Genomic DNA, 23391 nt, shown 5'->3' with positions numbered 1-23391 from the left:
CCCCCCCCCCCATCTCTCTCTCCCTCTTTCCTGTCAATCTTCACCTATCTATCAATAAAGGCAAAACAAATCTTTAAAAACAAGAAATTATCACATAGTGATATTTGTCAGGTGAAAGAAGCGCTGTCTGTCTCTGTTGTGTTCTCCCCCCATATTAGTATGATTATTGCGTGCATGTTTGTGTGTCACAAGCTTGGTGCCGTGACGCATGTCCAGGAGGTCCGCAGAAAACGTATTGATAATATTACCACTTCCGTTTAACCACTTAAACTCTCTAAAGGCTCATTCATAGTCTGGATTTTCGGTGGTGAGGTGACCACCGCTACGGTGGTGAGGTGATCACCGGAGCTGAAATAACGTTGAGCGGTGGTGAGTAAAAACAGAGAGAAGGGCTGGGACGGTGGCGGTGGTTTGCTCTTCACCGCGGCTCGTGACGTCATGTTGTAGTTCGGTGGTCACCTCACCACCGAAAGTCCAGACTATGAATAACGCTTAAGACCTACCACCAGACCTCGCCAAAAAAGACAATCTACAAACTAACAACGCATCACTCTGTGTGTGAGTCGTGGCGCGTTGTGAGCTTGTAGATCTGCTATTTCTGGTGAATGTTTTGTTTCCTCGTGACACATTCAGGGGGAAAGATTTACATATTTACGTACTGTAATACAGTATGTCATAAATGTAAGGTTCTATTGTATTGTAACAATCTACGGTTAATTCAGGGATACCTTGAAAGGGTACAGTGGTAACACAGACATGTGTGGGAAGGAAATAAGTGACATCATGACAACTAAACTGTGGAGGAAAGAGGGTGTAAAAACATTTGACTATAGCCTATGCTAATCTTAAAAAGTTAAAAATAAAAGTCCACACCACAACTAAAGGAAAGTAGTGGTGGATATCTTTGGGATCTCTTTATTATGAGCGAAGAGAGAATTAGATATAGAAGCTAGATTTTCGGTTGATCAAAGATTTGGGTCACAAGGTGGCGGTAATGCACCAAAAACTGGTTGCCATGGTTGCCATCTGCCGTAAAACAAAAAGAAGAAGCTGCTATTGCGCATGCTTGAACCACGTTGTCGTCACGTGCATGCGTGTGTTGTTTTTCATGGCGGCGAGGAACAAATCAGCGTGGTGAAAAATGTCTTACAAACGAGGTAAAATGCGTCCAACGGAGTCTCTAAGGCTGAGGCTGTCGATAAATGAGCACCTGACGTCGGTGGGAGAGGAGATATTGTGTGTTTTGGATAAACAGCAGAGTGATGTTGGTCAGCTGAAGCTTGTCGGAGTGTTCGTGTTGGAGCGCCTCAGCACTGCTGCAGGATTCATGTTCAGCCTCTTCCAGAGAGAGATGGAGACACTGGAAACTCTGCTGGGGAGACAAGACAAACTTCTGGACGTCCTTTTACAGCCACAAGTCATATTATACAGACCAGGTTTGTTAAGCTGACAGATCAACATATAGGAGAATAAAATGTCATACATTTAGAAAAGCACTTTGAGTTGTTGTGCTGATGCCAACTAGCTCTTCTCTCCTCCTTGTGTCTGTGTAATTTGTAAAGAGGGTTCCCCTGAACATGAGGAGAGGTGGTCCAGTCTGCTCCAGGAGGAACCACAACCCTCACAACATGAGGAGAGGAGGTCCAGTCTGGTCAAGGAGGAACCACAACCATCACAACATGAGGAGAGGAGGTCCAGTCTGGTCAAGGAGGAACCACAACCATCACAACATGAGGAGAGGAGGTCCAGTCTGGTCCAGGAGGAACCACAACCTCCACACATCAAAGAGGAGGAAGAGGAGGCTGATGTGTCAACATTGACATTACTACGTGGGAAGACAAGGTGCCACTCTCTCCCAGGTAAAAGTTTTTTTTATTCAATAAAGTCTGAGGTTCTATATGGCTATGGGCTGTGGTGGTAATAATAATTCAAAAAAGAAAGAACGAAAAATAACTAAAATAGTTCATTTTTTGGAACCATGAATTTTAGTTCAAAATATTGAATGATGAATATATATATATATATATATATAATTATATACACATACATACATATGTATGTATATAGATAGGCCTATACACCGTATATCTAGGTGTGCCCTGAGATTTTTAGGCTATGAAAAGTGTGCCCTGGGACAAAAAAGGTTGGGAAACACTGCTTTAGAACACAAGGGGGCCATGGTCATTGTTCAAGGGGGCATCACGAAAAATCCTGCGTAGTGCACCAAATTGCTCAGGGCCGGCACTAAAGCCTGGCCACTGAATTATTTTAAAAGAAATACAATATTGTCACCTGGATATTTTTAACATGGAAGAACAGCACAGCAGCCAGCTATCAGCAGGTAACTTCACAGGACTTCATCTTGGAGTGGTAGAACTCGTGATATGCAATCCACATTGCTTTCTTGGCAAACAATTTGCAATTGAACTGTGAACAGAAGCTGCACTTTGATCGTGGCTCTGTCGGTTGTCAACATATAAGGGATAATATCTGGTTAGGTGGTCATTGTCGGGAGTTTAACCACGAGGCGAAGCCGACGTGGTTAATCACCCTGAAGGTGAGTATTCCATAAGTTCGCGCTGCCTGCATCGCATCGGTAGCTGCCTCTCGTTAGCATAACAGTCAAAGTGGGACAGTGGCCTTGCCATTTTGAAGATGCGCGCGCATCCACTTGCACTCTATGGGCTGCTTTCAATGGCCTGCATCTCCAAATTGGCGCAATGAATGTAGTTTCTGGTGAAAACAAGGTTTTTTAAAGAGAGAGCTCTGACTCTCCGCTGGGGTCGACCTTCGACCCCGGCCCCCTCTCGCCTAACCTCGGTACACCGTCAGTTGCTAAGTGACGGCCCCCGATTCGTTAGGGCTTTCTACCCGTCTTCTAAACTGTCTCAGCAATGACTTACTGTAGTGGAAATCTACAGTCGAGATAACTGTCTCACACTATCTCGCGAAAGGCAACAGACGTATACAATTCTCCGCTTCCACGCTATACACTCGTATAATATGGAATTCCTCTGCTGAACGTCATATGAAATATGCGTATCATGTTTATTAAAAATGCCTAATAATAAATTATAATACCATACACCTGACTCAGAGCCCTTGTCTGACCGTTCATCCAGGACCCTCGTGAGGCCCGGGAGTCGAAGGGTTAAACGAGAAATAGCAGGCACCCTTTTCCACATACAGCTTTTCGGACAGCAGCGGCAGCCGGGTGATTTATTCACAGCCTGGGCTTGTACACTCTGAAGCCGGCGTTATACCGTGGGCCTCTTTCTCACGGACCCTTGCCCGCTCACGGAGAGGAGGGGGGGGGGGGGTCGAGTGATACAATTCACTTTTTAATTCACTCACCTTCAAATATGAAAATCTGGAAAAGTGATAAAAAAAGCTATAAGTCTGCACAGGAATGGCTCAAAATGGTATAAAGGAAGACGATATAAAAAAGTGAGGGTTTATTTCAGAAAATGCACAGAGTAAGAGAAACAGAACAGAGAAGGCAGTCTCAACAAAACTCACAAGATGGCGCACAAAGAATCAGTGTTCTAACGAGCAAGGTATAGAGAGAATAGTTCTCTTTTCAGCCAAAAGTCACATCTGGGAGCCTCGCCGATAAGACAGACCTATATATCAACTTAGGAAACATAGCGTCACAATTAGGGAGGTAATCCCAACACTACGTCTAGAGACGCATGCACGAGCGAGCCCGCACGTGCATGCGTCTCTGTCTTCAAGCTCTCTTATGCCCGATGGTAACCTCACCGAACAGGCGGCTCAGTACAAGGTCATCTCGTCCAGTTTACTAAACGAACTCCATGACACATACAGTACTGTACCTACAATAATATAGCAAGGTGAATGTATATAGTTATCACACTTACACATGACACAAACACATTAACCCTTCAACTGCCATACCACGATCACTGTATTATGAGTATATAGATAACATATGTAATACAAAACACAAGTTATTCAATACAGTTGTAACAAATGGGGAATTTGCATTTTAATGGTCAACACTATATAACGTGTCGCATCATTTCAGCATCTCGTCCATTGTCACTTTAATAGCGGCCGTGGGCGCTTGGATATGACCCGTGGGCTGGCCCAGGATTGTAGTATACTGGCTGGGCCGGTTGGTGGCAGAGGGGGGTAGGCCTCTGCTGGAGGGCGATAGGCCTCGTGCCCTGGGTATGTGTCAGTCCGTCGGTGTCCCTCTGCTCGCGGGCCTTTCTTCTTCCTCTGGCGGGCAGCCTGGGCTGGCTGTCAGCGTTGCTGCGCGATGACGGGGGCTCTTGAGGTCACCCGGGGCGTCGCTGGTTCGGCGCATACTACAGGTTTTTCAACGGTCGACAGCAGGCGCTGTGATACTCGCGGTCAGGTTTTTTCACCACCGACCGAGAGAACAACAACCGGTCAAGACACCACACACAGCATTTTTTCATTGTAACATCAGGTTACGGATATTTGGCTCTTCAAAATAAGGGTTCCGCGCGATGCGCAATAAATAGATGAATTCATCCTAAATTCTTAAATGGGTTTAAGTAGTTCCGGCGAGCACTAAGGGCCACGCATTACAAATAAATGAATCTACAAAACTAGCATAATTTGTATTGTTGACCTATTTCTACCATATAGAGCCACTTTCTTTCAACTTTGACCCCTCTGTCACATTTTTTTTGTGGTCAGTATCACCCAAGAGGAGAATTAGCAAGAGAGGCCAACTTTGCTTTACTTCCTGTATCTGCGTGAGGTGGGCGGTAACATTATTAGGAGACAGGAAGAATGTTGGAGTCTATTCATTTCCAATGGGAGAGTGAACGTGAACACAGCTTCTGAACCATTCCTTAACTCCATGGTCACTGAACTAAATACTGGACCAAATCATCACAAGGCACACAATATTTACAAGATATTCATAGTAAAATGGCTTCTTTTAGCGAGACAAATCAGGAGAAAATCTACTTTGTTAATGACATTTCTTTATCCCAGCAACAAACTCTCGCGAGATTTGAGATGAGTCCGGAAGCCTCGCTCTGTCCATCTGCAATTTCACGGACAACACATAGGGGGCTCTGACCCCATATTTAAGATGATAATATGTGAATATTATAATGTGAAATGAATGGACATATTTAAAACGATTAGAAATGATCCTTATGTGCCCAAATTAGAGCTGTCATACTTGGTCTGCATATTGAGACAGGCTACAACTCTATTAGGGAGAGACTTTTTAATGAGATGGATCCAAATCATGAATTTATATGGTTGGAGGACTTCGAGAAACTAAAACGACTATTTCAAAAGTACACCTTGTCAGTTGTTTTCAATGTACTTTGTTAAATGACTTGTCAGTGTTGTTGTCTTCTTCTTCTATCGGGTTTTATGGCGGTCGGCAAACCTAAATGGTGCATTACCGCCACCTACTAGACTGAGTGTGGAAACATTGTTGTCAGGGGGGAGGGTGGAGGTCGGGGAGAAGCAAACCACGCCTACTATATTTAGGAGACCATTTGTAGGCTTTGTGTACCATTTCGCCTCTAGTGGCTCCAATGAAGTTGGCCCATCTTCATACATAAACCATCTTTGGTATCACTACGCCGCATAGAGTGCAGCAGCTTCGCAGCCATAGATATTATAAAAAGTCACACCCGTGTGAAGTGAGTGGTGCAACTTTGTGTGGGGGTGGGGGAGGGACGGAAGTTCCAGACCCACAGGAACTCCACGGTGCGGCCAGATTCCGGCGAGCCGCCCCGTGTCTGAAACGGTTGAGAAATGACAGTTACCGTGTGGGAGTCCCTCTACTGTACCCTCTACTGTACTGTACTGACCCACAGGAACGCACCCAGGGTGCCGGCCCGATTCCGGCGAGCCGCCCCGCATCCGAAACGGTTGAGAAATGACAGTTACCGTGTGAGGGTCCCTCTACTGTACCCTCTACTGTACTGTACTGTCACTGTACTGTACTGGCACAACCGAAATCACCATATATACAGTTAATACAGTATGTGCGTGTGTGTTTGTGTGTGTGTTGGGTTGCGCACAGGTGGTGAAAAACAACCATGCTGTTTTCGTGCTCAGACGCACCCAACCACCCACCCACACGCATAGCTCCGTAAGGGAGTGGTTGCACCAGTCAAAAATAGATGCCTCACTGGCCGTTGCAGATATTATCACGATATTATCACTATTATTTTGCATGTTTTTGAGGGGCGCTAGCCCCTCCTATATACGGGTTTAATGTTTGTTTTTAATTCAATGTTTGTTTTAAAAATGCCATTGACAATGAAGAGAAATTGTTTGTTTTGTCCCTAACACAAACGTTAAATCCCATTAACAATAAAGATAATTTAATGTTTGTTTTGACAGTTTGTTTTACATCATCATTACATCACATCATAGCAATCAGAGCGCCCCTCACTTCACACAGGTGTGATTTTTTTATGGTTATTTTCAAGTTACTTAACAGTACAACGTAACAAAACTAAAATAAATACCATTTAGTAGACCCTCCAGAAAAACGCGGGCAAAAATATTATTATTTAATATTGATTATGCGATGGAATATGCAGTGTTTTATGTGAATTTATGCAGCAAAATATGATGTATCATATAATCACTTTTAAAAAAGTGATTAACCTACACCCTATGGTATTTGTTCTCAAAGTGGGGTCCAGGGGGTCCCCAGCTAAATGTATGTATTTCATAAATATCTATTTAACCACTTTAATCATACACATTGGCTATTTGAAAATAGCCGATCTACAAGCTCACACACAAAATATTTTTTTCAGATTGGGGTATATACATACTGTATTAATGTAGGGGTCCTTGAGTGAGCAGACTCAGCAGAGCCATGCAAAACGTCTGCCTTTCATGATTTTCAAGGCAAAAAAAAGCAAAGCTTTTCTGCCTTAATTTACTGCACTTCAAGGCAAAAAGAATACCTCATGTCATTCTTAGATAAGTGAAACTCCGGTTTTTTTTGTGGATTTTAACCTCTCTCTAAAGGGATTTAAAATGTTATGCTTGCAAGTGTTGATCCCATCTGCTTCCATGGAATACTATAACGTTTTGCTGAGGAGATGGCGACGTTTCTAACTCCGTTTACGAGGAGTAGGCTACCATCAATGGACGTGCGGCGCATCAAGTATTTCAATTGTCATTATGAAAGTTTCTTGAATTTTAGCGGAGCAGATTAATGCAGGCTACATTATAGAGCAAGGGAGGAGAACGCTGACGGACGGTGTACAGCGCAGTCGGCACGCGTACACACACACACACACACACACACACACACACACGTTTGCAAACTATGAAGTGGCCGTAGGCGAAACCGTAGGAGTTTGAAAATAATGTTCGTTTGGTCCCTTGTCCCTTATAAGTGTGGTACGAGGCGTCAAAAAAACAGCTCCCGTGGGATTTTTGTGCTAAAATTGATCTTGGTTCTATAGAGTCCAAACTATGAGAAAATGATGGTTCAAATTTTCCCGACCCCCACCCCGTTTCTGGGGGGGTCTTCTATTTGGGACCTCCCAGAACAGTATGCCAGCCAGTTAATGTCCGATTTTCATAATGTTTTAAAACATTCTGAGTTGATTTCTTAAACTTTTAAAGTGGTCAGAAGAATATTTTTTTTGACTTTTGGTAGGGGTGTTTCCTCACCTGGGACCTCCCGGACTGACCCCTGGGCCTATCCCAGTTCTCATTACATTCCTCGCTCTGCTCCTGCTCCAGAATATTGTCAAATTAGATCATAAATGAAGCATAAAAGTATTTGTAGCTGGGCTCTGATATCAAAAAATAGTAGTAGCCAATACCAGGGGTCTTCCACATGGGGCCCATGACCCCTAGGTGGTCCTCATAGTTACTACAGGGGCCCACCAAATCATTGTGGGATAGGAACTTTTTTCTTTTTTTACATTAAACCACTTGAACCATAGCATCCCTTTTCCAAGGAGAACTTTAGCCAACAATAGCTGATCTACAAGGTTGTAGTTTGAGCTTGTAGATCAGCTATTTTCAAAGTAAGGTGCCTCAGACCCAAGTGTAGCAAATATTGCTGCTAAATAAAGATCAGCCAAGATCAGCCAGGCTGCTGCTGTCTTTCTCTTTTCTCTTCGTCTTTCTGTTGTCGGTCAGGTGACTGGGAGGGCTACTTGTCATCCTTAGAGGAACTCATCAAGTATGTCTTTGCTCGTGATCTCCTTAACTATGCTCGACTGATGCCAGTTAAGGTTGGGCGATATGCCAATTGTTTTCAATCGCCCATCGTCTGTCCAAAAATCGCCGATGGACGATATATTCGTGTCATAAAAGTAAAGTGAGAACAGCTCACTACAGGTCGCAAAAAAGCCAGATCTACAAGCTCTCAAGGCGCCGCGTCCTGCCTGTTTTTGCAGCGCCGTTTCGCTACGCGTTGAGAGCTTGTAGATCCGTCTATTTTTGCAGCGCAGCTGCGTAGCTGCGCAGCCAGGGTAACAAAATAAAAAATAAGTTACAGGTGGAGATGAAGTGAAGTTGGAACGGACAAGCAGCTGCAAGCCAAGCTAACATCACAACCACTGGCTGGTGACAGTGTTGTTAGCCGCAGCAACATGTAGCCTGCCCTGGTAACTTCTCCTCCTCCCCGGAGAACTCTTGCCTCCCCGCACCGTCGGGGAGGCTGATCCACAAGCTCTCAAGGCATCGCGTCCTGCCTGTTTTTGCAGCTCCGTTCGCTACGCGTTGAGAGCTTGTAGATCTGTCTATTTTTGCAGCGCTGGTGTCGGGGTTCGTTCACGTTGTCAATAAAAAAATAACCTAGATTACAGGCGGAGATGAAGTTCAATCAGTGGGTTGAATCAGTAGCTACACGCTAAGCTAAGCGCTAAGCTAACGATCCCCGACCCTACACTAACACTAGCAGCCTGTTTTTTATTTCCCCCCCGACTTCACGGGTGGCGCATTGGGATTGTGATGAGACACGAGACAGCAGTGTGCATTCTGTTGTGACTGTATATTATTAAACTGCATGGGTCTGGACTCCGGAGCATAAACAACATGTAGGCTACAGTACAGTAGCCTCCCTCGGCTCGGTCCCTCCCAGCCTTTACTCTGGCTGCCAGAGTGTTCCCCGATGCTGCGGTGCGGGGACTGGGAGCATACCATTATAACGGAGGAGGGGTTTTCCACCCGGCCCAAAAGAAAAAAATCGTCCCGAAAAATCGCCTAATAAAAATATTCGGCGATTGGACTCATACATTCGCGATTGACGATAGATTCGTATCGTCACCCAACCCTAATGCCAGTCTATCTTGCCCAAATGAACGCTCTTGAACAGGATGACCCAGAAACATGGAACGCACTGAAGTCAGGTGAATTTGTGGTGGCAAAGTCAGAGATACCGTTCACTCATCTCTTCACAGATCAAGCCCTTGAGCTGGAAATGAAGAAGCTAAAGGGACATGGTGGGATGGTTGGACTCAGTAGAGATGAAGCAGCTCTGGACCGACTAGTCACTACCACACCTCATCTTTCTGGTCTAGTGAATCAGTACCTCAACAGCTTCCCAAAAGCTTCCAGGTCTTCAAGGAAAGAACATTATCAGCTCTCAGGAGAGATTGCATTGAGGTCAAGAGAAAATGCTCAAGCAATGTAAATTGATTGAGTTGCACTGTGGAGGCAATCCGTTCAAAGAGAACACACCCTTGAAGAGTCTGGTTTCATCAGCGCTTGTGTCAGATGGGGCAAGAAATGACATTCTTAATTTTGCAGATAAGGGCCAGAAGCGCTTTGAGGAGTTTGTTTCTGAACGATTAATCTCTACATCAAGTCTCTCAGTGTGGGACAAAATGACAAAACTCAAGTTGAAGACCTTTTCGAATTGGATGGAAAAAACGAAAGTACGTATCGGAGACAAAGTCATCAAGTTGCGTGAGGAACGTCAACTGCTGGGACTATTTTTAATCATCCAAGGCAGCCGACCAAGTTTAGTTCCTAAACTTGAGGAGACAATTGGAGAATATGAGATGTCAATAGTTCCCCGTTCTCTGTGTTCTGTTGATGGAACCCTGTATATTCCCACAGACAAAGCCAGTCTGATGCATGCAGTAGAAGATGCCAAGGCAGAGCCTCTTGAAGTTGTCCCAGAGCCTGATCTGATGCAGGAAGATCTTCCAAGTATCCCACAGCCTGTCAAAGTTCTGATAGTTGAGGCCATGGGTGTGCTTCAGAGCATGAAGAAGACACCAACCATGCTGAAGCTGGCAGATCTTCAGGATGCATTCAACAAACGCATCAAAACGATGATGGCTGGCTATGATGGACGCATTGTCTTTGATCAGTACATGGATCAGTCTTTAAAGAATAAGACTCGACAGAAGAGAGCAACTTCATCTGTAGAATACGAAATCCATCCAGAGATGAAGCTCACCATGTCCATCAAGGAACTCCTATCTGCATCATCAACCAAGAGGAAGCTGACATGTGTGTTAGGCCAGGGACTGCTTGAGTATTTCTCAAGTTGTTACATCCCCACCAAAGAGGTCCAGGTGTTGTTTGTTGTTGTTACATCCCCACCAAAGAGGTCCAGGTGTTATTTTGTGCAAAAGCGCATTATTGGCTATTTCCCCTACCATAAGCCCTCAATGAATTGCATTGAATTGCATTGAATTGAATGGGGCTATGGGGTGTTTGTATACATCCTTTCTTCATAATGTAAATAGTATCCCAAGCGGCACACTTTACTACTTATTTCCATGGAAATAAGCGAATTAGCACAAAAACCCAACCCCCATTGAGGGCTTACGGTAGGGGAAATAGCCAATAATGCACTTTTGCACAAAATAACACCTGGACCTCTTTGGTGGGGACGTAACAACTACAAATATAAATATCGTTGAGACCATACAATGTCTCCCCGATATGCCTTTTCAGAGATATTGTGGTGATACAGTACATTCTATGATTTGACCACTACATGTTACTGATCATAGAGAATACTATTGTAATCCGTTAGCTATTTCCAGCACAATGAAAGCGAATGACATCGGCAGGGCCGGCAATATAAGCGGTCGCTTAGGGCCACAACCACTGAGGGGGCCACATCCCAGGTCCCTTAGGGCCACAACCACTGAGGGGGCCACATCCCAGGTCCCTTAGGGCCACAACCACTGAGGGGGCCACATCCCAGGGAGAAGATGATTATTATTTTTATGTATCCCCTATCCCATACATGGACTACTGGCAGCCTGGGGGCCACATTAGTGGCAGCGGTGGCCGAACGGATTGCGGAGCGGTCTTGATACCGGAAGGTCGCCAGTTCGAATCAGCGGTCCGACACGTTAAAATTACCACCGCTGAAGTGCCCTTGAGCAAGGCATTGAACCACTACCATGAAATGTTCTATGAGCAGGGCCTGGCTGGAAACAAGTTCTTGAGCTTAGCCCAGATACCCTGGGTAAATATAGTAACTTTGCTTTTACTTTAACATGTGGCCCTCACCTTCACTTAATGCGTCCCGCAGCTTAATATTGGAATACTGATATATTTTTGATTTCAGCTATTACAATTCCAAACATGCAAGCATGACCCGCTTTAATTACTTCGGTCTATATTAGTAGCTTAATGACTAGTACTAGTCTTTTTTTTTATGTCCAATGTATTTGCATTTAAGTTCATAAAGTTAAAGGTATATTCAGTGATTTCACTTAATTCAAATATCACTTTTTTTGTTTTGTGTTGAGTGTGCTGACCATATATGGAGTTCCTCCCTGTCCCCAGTTAACCCCTGGGGTAAAAAAAAACCTTAGGTTTCGTTTGTGACTAGGTGGCCCAGCCCATCCAAACAGGAAAGAGATGGGCCTTCCGCCAAGCATGATCGAGCGGGGGCGGGCCTTGGTGTGTGTGCTGTTGGCCTGTTGTGTGTCCCCCCCACTGTAGTGCGTGCAACTGCACATCTTGTTACCCGGGCGGACCGTTTTTTTTTCCAAATCACCCAAATTACTGAATAGGCCTATCTCACAATTTCCCCGCCCCCTTAATACGCCCCCTTTCGGGGCTAGTGGTGATAGCGTGACGTCACTCCATAGACACTACATGTTAACAGAGGTAATTTAAGAAGTCTACAACTTTTGTTTTCTCAAGGTAAGGTTTGTTCTATCTGTTCGAGCTGATTTACCATCTTGTTTGCTTCATAATAATATTGGTCTGTCACATTTTTACATTAGGAAATGTACTTAGATTCTCCAGAGAAAAAAACGTGTAAATGCTAATGTTAAATGACACCACTATCTACCGGAAGGGGGCGTGGAAAGGAGGCTGTGAGATAGGCCTATTCTCCTTTAATAAGAACATATACATGTATTTGAAATTAAATAAAAATGTTAATTTTCAGGATTCCAATTCAGAAATACCGGTAGTTAAAAATAATTCAGGATTCCAATTTAAAATTAGCAAAAATAGCAGATCTACAAGCTCTAAACACGTCGCAGTTTGAGCTTGTAGATCAGCTATTTTTGACTATATGCATTGTGACAAAGAAAACATTATCACAACATTAACACGTTACTGCCCAGCCGAAATAAGCAGAGCAGAAGGGTCACTCCAACCCGAGCTGGAAGTTAGGCTTACCATACGTCCTCTTTTGCCCGGACAAGTCCCCTTTTGGGGGGCTGTCCGGGCAGTCCGAGGACAGGGGTTTTACATGTATCGCCTGTAGTGTATCGCTACGCTCACAGACCATTCAGACCAATGTGTATTACAATGCACGTTCAGTGGTTCGTAGTGGAAAAACACTGTGAGAGGTGGACTTTTCAGCCCGAACCCCAGATTGTGTATTATTCATAACTGCATGCGCTGCGCGCTGACAGCACTGGTCCCGACCGCAGATCAGAGAAAGGCTCGCTGTCTGCAGATAGACTGTTGTGTTGTTCTGCTCTCCGTGAGGAAAGCTTGAAAAGAACTATCTCATCATTGACATGCAAAAAAAGTAGGCTACTGTTTTCTTAGCTTTGTGACTGACCAATGAGAAGCAGATTGTATTGTCTGCAAAGGAACTATGTGTCTGTCACAAATAAAAGTTCTGTCCTGCAAGCCCATGTCAACAACATTTTTGCTATATTACGGAGTTGGAAGAAACAGGATTGGACAACCTTAGTGACTTGCTGATTCAATGAGAGACTGGAGTCGAACATCACGCCTAGATTACGGGCTGCATTTGTTATGTTATTGGACAGATTGCCAAGCTGTGACTGGAAAGCGGGGATGGAATGTGGGGGGCCAAAGAGGAGGATTTCTGATAAGCCATTGCATACAGGTTCTCAAACTTTTTAATTTCAAGGACCCCCATAACTCTGAGAGTAAAACCAAATGGACCCATAAGAGTCCCATTTGATTCCATTTGTACAGTATCAGAGTTAAAAGTTATAAAAGGGTCCATTTGGTTCCATTTGTACTAGTACACTCTCAGAGTTACAGACCTGTAAAGGTCCATTTGGTTCCATTTGTACTCTCAGAGTTACAGACCTGTAAGGGTCCATTTGGTTCCATTTGTACACTCTCAGAGTTACAGACCTATAATGGGTCCATTCTGGGTGGCCCAAAACCACCTGGCGCAGAACTGTGACGCAGGAACTGGAACAGATGAACCTGTCCTGGGGAGAGGCGCACCATGCTGCCAGGGATCGGATGAAATGGAGAGCGCTCATTGAAGCCTTATGTCCCATAGGGGACGAAGAGGAGTAACTAATGGGTCCATTTGGAACCCCCTCAAGGAACCATGAGGGTCCCTGGATCACACCTTTGAGAGCCACTGCTTTAAATAAATACATAACTAATATAGAGCATATTTGATCAAATTTAGGAGCATAACTTTTTTGTTATAGATTATTTAGCCCTGGGGGTGAGCACTTTAGATTTGAAATCTGAACTTTCATGTACACGTTAGCTTTGTAAATGTAGCAAGGCGCTCAAATCAGTGGGAAGGTCTGCCTTCTGGTAGACTGATGGTTTAATTTACAGTGGAAGTTGGAGGAAATGTGTGTCTAAAGTGTTTACTTCCTTGTAGTACAACAGAGGAAACACTGCATGGAAAATGTTGAAAAAGTTCAACATTTAATGGATTTCTTTCATTTTATCTTTTGCCTAAAGAAGAGCTTTCCCCTGAACATCAGGAGAGGAGGTCCAGTCTGGTCCAGGAGGAACCAGAGTCTCTACAGATTAAACAGAAGCTACTTCAAAGACCAGTGGAGGATGATGGGTCAACATTGACATTACTTGCAGTGCAAAGTGATGATGATGATGATGATGGCAGAGAGACAGAGCCTCTATCCAGCACTTCAACTCAACACATGAATACACAAGCTGATGTAGAGGACTGTGGAACATCACAACCAACTAGTGATAACCAGCTCCTCTCTTTACACTCTTCTGAATCGGACAGTGAATGTGACAGTGATGATGAGTGGGAGCCAACTAGTGATAACCAGCTCCTCTCTTTACACTCTTCTGAATCGGACAATAAATGTGACAGTGATGATGAGTGGGAGCCAACTAGTGATAACCAGCTCCTCTCTTTACACTCTTCTCAATCGGACAATGAATCTGACACTGAAGACAGTGATGAGTTAGAGGAGACCAGGGAGGGTCCATCAGATTTAAACACACTGACATCACACAAGACACAAAATGTGAAAGGTCAAACCTGGTCGTTGAGCAACAAGCTGTCCCAGGACCTGAAAACACCAAAACAAACTGATTCCACGATGAGTCACACAGGGAAGAAAAGGTTTAGTTGTACAGAGTGTGGCAAAATGTGTAATACGAAGGCACAGCTTAACCAGCACATGAGGACTCATACAGGGGAAAAGCCCTTTACTTGTAAAGTTTGTAGCAAAGGCTTTGGTATAAAAAGTAATTTAAAAGTTCACATGAGGACGATTCATACAGGGGAAAAGCCCTTTACTTGTAAAGTTTGTAGCAAAGGCTTTGGTCAAAAGGGTGCTCTAACTTACCACATGAAGACTCATACAGGGGAAAAGCCATTTACTTGTAATGTTTGCAGCAAAAGCTTTTGTCATGAATATAATCTAAAAGCGCACATGAAGACTCATACCTTAGAAAAGGGTTTTACATGTGACATTTGTGGAAAAGGCTTTAGGCAAAAGGGTGGTCTAACTTACCACATGAGGACTCATACAGGAGAAAAGCCCTTTAATTGTAAAGTTTGTAGCAAAGGCTTTGGTGTTAAATGTAATCTAATGGAGCACATGAGGACTCATACAGGGGAAAAGCCCTTTACTTGTAAAGTTTGTAGCAAAGGCTTTGGTATTAAAAGTAATTTAAAAGTTCACATGAGGACGATTCATACAGGGGAAAAGCCCTTTACTTGTAAAGTTTGTAGCAAAGGCTTTGGTCAAAAGGGTGCTCTAACTTACCACATGACGACTCATGCAGGGGAAAAGCCATTTACTTGTAATGTTTGCAGCAAAGGCTTTAGGGTAAAGGGTGCTCTAACTGACCACATGAGGACTCATACAGGGGAAAAGCCATTTACTTGTAAAGTTTGTATCAAATGCTTTGGTGCTAAATCTTCTCTAAAAGTTCACATGAGGACTCATACAGGGGAAAAGGCATTTACTTGTAAAGTTTGTAGCAAAGGCTTTGGTGTTAAATGTAATCTAATGGAGCACATGAGGACTCATACAGGGGAAAAGCCCTTTACTTGTAATGTTTGTAACAAAGGCTTTAGCAAAAAGAGTAGTCTAACTTTCCACATGGTGACTCATACAGGAGAATAGCCCTTTACTTGTAAAGTTTGTAACAAAAGCTTTTGTGCAAAGGCTTCTCTAACTTTCCACATGGTGACTCATACAGGGGAAAAGCCATTTACTTGTAATGTTTGTAACAAAAGCTTTGTTGCAGTATGTACTCTTAGGACACACATGAAGACGCATACAGGGGAACAACCACTTTAGTTAGAGCTTCTGTCAAATGCATTGGTCAATTTCACCTCTGATACGAGGATTCATACAGGGGAGACACTGTAACGGTAATAATGTTGTGTTCCTTTAACACTTAAAACGTTGCCAAAAACTTCAACCATGTTTATTGAAATAAACTGTCATACATTTACACCGATTGCTCCATCACCTCTCTTCTGCTGTGTAATGTGTTGGCATGCTTTAAATGAAGAAATAACACTAATTCCATATGTCATAATAACCATATTAAAACTCTTTTAGAATAACACAAATTGCTCCATTCTTTCCACTGCTGATCATGTCCAGCGCATGTAAGAAGCAATTAAGTTACCTGCAAGTTAGCTGACGTGCGACGGGGTGTTCTTTTTTTAATGTCTGTGTTTATGTTTGACACATGCTGCATAGATGCGTCGTCACCATGGGAACCAAAAAGCTATGGGGCGGCTTTTTGCTTAACGATTTGACAGCTACGGTGATTGCGTCATAGCTGCCGTACTTCCACCTAGCGGACCGGTCCTGAAAACCGTCGTTGCTTAAAGTCCCTATTGTGCGAGTTGGTGAAGGCTGCCGAAAGAGGCCTAGTACTTTGGTCCTATGAATACCGGTAGAATGATCAATCAATCACCAATTAAATTCATTAATTTACATTACTAGGGCCTTATCCGTTCTAATATATGAACAGGAAATGATGTACAGTGCTTTGTGGGTAATGATATATAATGGATCACATTGAGTGGGAGGGAATTCTTAACGGATGATCTTGGGAAATTGGGTTGAACTTGGGCACGAAATTAATGTTATTATATAAGATAGATAGATTGTCATGGATAGATAGATATCTGTAATTTACTGCCTCTGTATGTATTTATCATATTATTTTACCGATGGCACGGTCATTGCGCTGTCACAGTAATGTAGCTTTGGGAGTGTATAGCCTATATATAGAATGTATATGATTTTAATATGAATATGATATGAATATTGCAGAATAATATACTGTAAAACTTTCTCTTTCTTTATCTATATGGTCCGGTCCTGTATGGGTTGGTGCTGAGAAATGCACTCTCGAGTTGCGAGATCAAATGAATGATTTGATCTCGGTGTGTGTGTGTGTGTGTGTGTGTGTGTGTGTGTGTGTGTGTGTGTGTGTGTGTGTGTGTGTGTGTGTGTGTGTGTGTGTGTGTGTGTGTGTGTGTGTGTGTGTGTGTGTGTGTGCACTGCACTCAATGAGGACATTATCACATTCACAGTTAAGGCCAGACTACAAGTCCTTCCCACCAGACTCAATCTTTCCATCTGGTTCCCCACCACTCAGGTCCCTCATTGCTTGCACCACACCACAGAACAGACCACTGAAACACTGTCACACATCTTCAATGGATGTTATGCATACAAAGGAATGTACATGGCACGCCATGATAGAATAGTGGAACTCATAGCAAAGGACATATCAAAATATCATACATCTTCAGTGAGAATGTACAAACATTCCAGGGTCATTCCATACATGTTCCAACTCGGATACCTTTACATCTCTGACAACTAATACAACAGATATTGTTGTGGTTGATGAGTCTAGAGAAGTGTCTGTATTAGAGATAGCCTGCACCTTTGACCATAGCCTAGAGGAAGCCTTTATGACCAAGGTCATAAAATACCAACCACTTAATAACATAACATCTCAGATCTGGGCTATAGGTGCAGACTATTTGTCTTTATATTTGGCAGCCAGCTAGGGCATACGCACACCACACAGACTGGTTGTTGGAGTGTTCCAACAACTTGGGATGCCCAAGAAGGAGGCAAAAAGGCTGGCAAAGTATTGTGTCTCTGCTATAATTGGCAGGCGTCATATATGGCGGAGACGCTGTTACTTATACCCATAGAGTACTGAGTGACATGCCTGTTGTATCATGAAAACACATGCCATGATTTTGCAGATGTAACTCTAATGCACCTATAATATTTGTGTCCTTGTATGCATATCCTTTGTGTGGACATAAATAAATGGTTTAAAATGTGTGTGTGCACAATTATAAATGATCTGCAGCTACTGTTTGTTCTATTCTTTGTGCTGTCTGGTGATGCGTACACATACACATGCTTGGGTACCAGAATATGGGGTTCTAAGATGATTATAAATTATCTGCAGCTATTCTTATCACACCATAGCACAAGATGACACTATTATACAATCATAGGCTATTTCTCAGGCGTTTCATATTTTCTGCAAAATCGTCTTTATGTTTACGTCCTTCACTTCGATCCCTTCATTCCAGACCAGTGTGTGGAGTCCAGCCTGCAGGTGAACATGAGTTCTCCACAACCAGCCTGCACTGGACAGGGACAGGAACCTGACGACCACCTGGAAAGTAAGCATTAAATGTTGTCTTTGCTAAAGAATGTCAAGAATTCTAAATCCTGACAGTTTTCTGAAATACCGGTACCTCATGTTTCTGTATCAGTGGTGCTCAATATTTCAAGGACCCCAAAAATGATATGTATTTGGCCCCCGACCCCCATCTGAAAATATTCCAGGAACCCCTCAGAAGCAAATATTTGAGTTAAAAACGTTCACTCTGAGAGAATACATATTCAATGATTTGTGCCACATTTTCACGATTATTCAAAAATAGCAGACCTACAAGCTGGTAGGCACCGAGTGCCGTGCTATGAGCTTGTAGATCTGCTATTTTTCAATAGCTAAAGCATAACATGATGCTTAAAACACCAAAAGGGGTTCCCGCCCAGAATGGGTTAATTGATATTAATGTATTTGTGCATTACATTCCCCCTTTGACATGAATGGGAAATTGTGGAGACTGTAAGCCCTATAGTTACGAAACTTGGAGGGGAGGTTTTTAATAATTCTAAAATGAATTAACTTTATATTCATGTTTTTGATAAATTAGGATACCCGTAAATCCTCTAATAGTGGCCCAGGCTTAAATTTGTTTCAACTGTAGCGGGTACTCGGGTAGCAGGTTTTTATTGATAGGAGGTTTTAGAGAGCAGCTTATATTTCTATTTTTAAATGGATCACAATTAATTAATCAACATTGTATTAGTTTTGACCCAGTAAAATGTACTGGGTTAATTTATTGAAATCAAATACTGTATGAAATTAGCAGGTGTGGTTTGGGCGTTACAATAATAAAACCAATCACCGTCACGCTTACATTGGACACCCGGCGTTTGCTTCATAGGGTCTAGCCTTTGATTGCCTTTCAATAAAACCATACTTGATATACATACTGTAAGTACATGTAGGGGTGAGAGAGATGGTGTTAAAGGAGAATTCCATACTAGGCTTTCTTACCTTTTTATTTGTAGTTGTTACATCCCCACCAAAGAGGTCCAGGTGTTATTTTGTGCAAAAGCGCTCAATGAATTGCATTGAATTGAATGGGGCTATGGGGTGTTTGTATACATCCTTTCTTCATAATGTAAATAGTATCCCAAGCGGCACACTTTACTACTTATTTCCATGGAAATAAGCGAATTAGCACAAAAAACCAACCCCCATTGAGGGCTTATGGTAGGGGAAATAGCCAATAATGCACTTTTGCACAAAATAACACCTGGACCTCTTTGGTGGGGACGTAACAACTATAACTATAAATATCGTTGAGACCATACAATGTCTCCCCGATATGCCTTTTCAGAGATATTGTGGTGATACAGTACATTCTATGATTTGACCACTACATGTTACTGATCATAGAGAATATTATTGTAATCCGTTAGCTATTTCCAGCACAATGAAAGCGAATGACATCGGCAGGGCCGGCAATATAAGCGGTCGCTTAGGGCCACAACCACTGAGGGGGCCACATCCCAGGGAGAATATAAGCGGTCGCTTAGGGCCACAACCACTGAGGGGGCCACATCCCAGGGAGAAGATTATTATTATTTGTATGTATCCCCTGTTCCATACATGGGCTACTGGAGGCCCTCACCTTCACTTAATGCCGCCCGCAGCTTAATATTGGAATACTGATATATTTTTGATTTCAGCTATTACAATTCCAAACATGCAAGCATGACCCGCTTTAATTACTTCGGTCTATATTAGTAGCTTAATGACTAGTACTAGTCTTTTTTTATGTCCAATGTATTTGCATTTAAGTTCATAAAGTTAAAGGTATATTCAGTGATTTCACTTAATTCAAATATCACTTTTTTTGTTTTGTGTTGAGTGTGCTGACCATATATGGAGTTCCTCCCTGTCCCCAGTTAACCCCTGGGGTAAAAAAATACCGTAGGTTTCGTTTGTGACTAGGTGGCCCAGCCCATCCAATCAGGAAAGAGATGGGCCTTCCGCCAAGCATGATCGAGCGGGGGCGGGCCTTGGTGTGTGTGCTGTTGGCCTGTTGTGTGTCCCCCCCACTGTAGTGCGTGCATGTGCACATCTTGTTACCCGGGCGGACCGTTTTTTTTCCCAAATCACCCAAATTACTGAATAGGCCTATATCACAGAATTTCCCCGCCCCCTTAATACGCCCCCTTAATACGCCCCCTTTCGGGGCTAGTGGTGATAGCGTGACGTCACTCCATAGACACTACATGTTAACAGAGGTCATTTAAGAAGTCTACAACTTTTGTTTTCTCAAGGTAAGGTTTGTTCTATCTGTTCGAGCTGATTTACCATCTTGTTTGCTTCATAATAATATTGGTCTGTCACATTTTTACATTAGGAAATGTACTTAGATTCTCCAGAGAAAAAAACTTGTAAATGCTAATGTTAAATGACACCACTATCTACCGGAAGGGGGCGTGGAAAGGAGGCTGTGAGATAGGCCTATTCTCCTTTAATAAGAACATATAAATGTATTTGAAATTAAATAAAAATGTTAATTTTCAGGATTCCAATTCAGAAATACCGGTAGCTAAAAATAATTCAGCATTCCAATTTAAAATTAGCAAAAATAGCAGATCTACAAGCTCTAAACACGTCGCAGTTTGAGCTTGTAGATCAGCTATTTTTGACTATATGCATTGTGACAAAGAAAACATTATCACAACATTAACACGTTACTGCCCAGCCGAAATAAGCAGAGCAGAAGGGTCACTCCAACCCGAGCTGGAAGTTAGGCTTACCATACGTCCTCTTTTGGGGGGCTGTCCGGGCAGTCCGAGGGGGGTTTATAAATTCCTTCAAATGTCCAGGGTTTTACATGTATGGCCTGTAGTGTATCGCTACGCTCACAGACCATTCAGACCAATGTGTATTACAATGCAATTGCACGTTCAGTGGTTCGTAGTGGAAAAACACTGTGTGAGGTGGACTTTCAGCCCGAACCCCAGATTGTGTATTATTCATAACTGCATGCGCTGCGCGCTGACAGCACTGGTCCCGACCGCAGATCAGAGAAAGGCTCGCTGTCTGCAGATAGACTGTTGTGTTGTTCTGCTCTCCGTGAGGAAAGCTTGAAAAGAACTATCTCATCATTGACATGCAAAAAAAGTAGGCTACTGTTTTCTTAGCTTTGTGACTGACCAATGAGAAGCAGATTGTATTGTCTGCAAAGGAACTATGTGTCTGTCACAAATAAAAGTTCTGTCCTGCAAGCCCATGTAAAAAAAAAAGGGTCCATTTGGTTCCATTTGTACTAGTACACTCTCAGAGTTACAGACCTGTAAGGGTCCATTTGGTTCCATTTGTACACTCTCAGAGTTACATACCTATAATGGGTCCATTCTGGGTGGCCCAAAACCACCTGGCGCAGAACTGTGACGCAGGAACTGGATGGATGGATGGATGGATGGATTTTATTTTGTCATTGAACATTGTTTACACACATGTACAACGAAATTGATTTGTTGACATCACTCCAAAGCAGTACAAAAGTAATCATATGTGTTAGTAGTAGCACCCAGTAGGTACCAATAATAAAAAGCAGTAAGAAAAAAGAAAACCAGTGTATGTACAGTCAGTGAAGTGTTCATGTTTTTGGACCGGGAGGGGGGGGGGGGGGGGGGGGGGGGGGGAGAGACGACGACTCTATCTCTTGGTCAGAGAGTTCAAGAGGACAATGACTGAGGGGAAGAAGCTGTTTCTGGATCGGGTGGTTGAAGTCTTGAGGCATCTGTAGCCTTTTCTCCTCTGTGAATGGGAGGGGTGGAACAGTCTGTTGTTGGGGTGGGAGGCATCCTTGATGATGCTGAGGGCTTTAGACTGGCAGCGTTGTTTGTGGATGGACTCAATTGATGGTAATGAGGAACCTATAATGCGCTGTGCAGTTTTCACCACCTTCTGTAGTGATTTCCGCTCTGCCACAGTACAGTTTCCGTACCAAGCGGTGATACAGTAGGTCAATGTACTTTCAATGGTACCCCGGTAAAAGTTTTCCAGAGTCTGGTGGGATAGCTTGACTTTCCTTAGTCTCCGCAAGAAAAAGAGACGCTGGTGGGCCTTCTTTATGAGGGATGATGTGTTTAGGGTCCAGGAGATGAACAGATGAACCTGTCCTGGGGAGAGGCGCACCATGCTGCCAGGGATCGGATGAAATGGAGAGCGCTCATTGAAGCCTTATGTCCCATAGGGGACGAAGAGGAGTAACTAATGGGTCCATTTGGAACCCCCTCAAGGAACCATGAGGGTCCCTGGATCACACCTTTGAGAGCCACTGCTTTAAAGGAGCATTCAGTGATTTGGGTGATTTGGAAAACCACCCAGTCCGCCCCGGTAACTAAATGTGCACATGCACGCTCTACAGTGGGGGGAAGTGGAACAGGCCAACAGCATGTGCACCAAGGCCCGCCCCCACTCGATCATGATTGGAGGAAGGCCCCTCTCATCCTGATTGGATGAAGGCTTTGCCACCCGCCACCAAAACTGAAACTAGGGTTTTTTGACCCAAGGGGCTCACTGGGGACAGGGAGGAACTCCTTATATGGTCAGCACACTCTATAGTAGAGAGAATAATCCAGAAAAAAAGAAATAATAAGTGATATTTGAATTAAGTCAAATCACTGAATATACCTTTAAATAAATATATAACTAATATAGAGCATATTTGATAAAATTTAGGAGCATAACTTTTTTGTTATAGATTATTTTGACATCTGAATTTAATTCAAACAGAACCACGCACGACACATGCACGACGTGCACGTGCGCATGTGTCCTTTTTTTGGTAATTCAGAATATGGTATGCCTACTGGAAGTGGATTAATGCGGCTCAGATTAATGTTTGAATAGGCTACAAACATGGCATTTCATGCCATTCTGAGCATAAATACCACTAATAACCCAGTGCACGTGTACGTGTACCGCGGATTAACATGTAGGCTGTTTCTACAATGAGAGGCCTCGCCTTGCCTTGGTTAGCTTCCGCGGCTAGCATCCATATAGGATGCTAGCCGCGGAAGCTAACCAAGGCAAAAAAAGGTAAAATATTTTGAAATAATTTTAATCAAATCT

General features: G+C 43.3%; 1 protein-coding gene across 4 annotated transcripts in view; it reads left to right on the top strand.

Moving 5' to 3' along the window:
* Positions 1 to 1080: 1080 nt before the first annotated feature.
* LOC306915724 (uncharacterized protein) overlaps positions 1081 to 23391 on the top strand; it is a 70734-nt gene continuing 48423 nt past the window's right edge. For all 4 annotated transcript variants that reach the window (XM_079493285.1, XM_079493288.1, XM_079493287.1 and 1 more), the window contains exons 1-3: positions 1081 to 1436; positions 1563 to 1859; positions 18245 to 18337. In XM_079493285.1, coding sequence (XP_079349411.1) covers positions 1142 to 1436; positions 1563 to 1859; positions 18245 to 18337 — 685 coding nt within the window. In that variant the 5' untranslated portion in view covers positions 1081 to 1141. The remainder of the gene's footprint in view (positions 1437 to 1562; positions 1860 to 18244; positions 18338 to 23391) is intronic.

The sequence above is a fragment of the Electrona antarctica genome (genome assembly GCF_951216825.1).
Source record: "Electrona antarctica genome assembly, chromosome: 22".
Classification (NCBI taxonomy): Eukaryota; Metazoa; Chordata; class Actinopteri; order Myctophiformes; family Myctophidae; genus Electrona; species Electrona antarctica.
The sequence above is the reverse complement of the archived record's forward strand: the minus strand, read 5'-3'. Positions and strand labels throughout refer to the sequence as shown.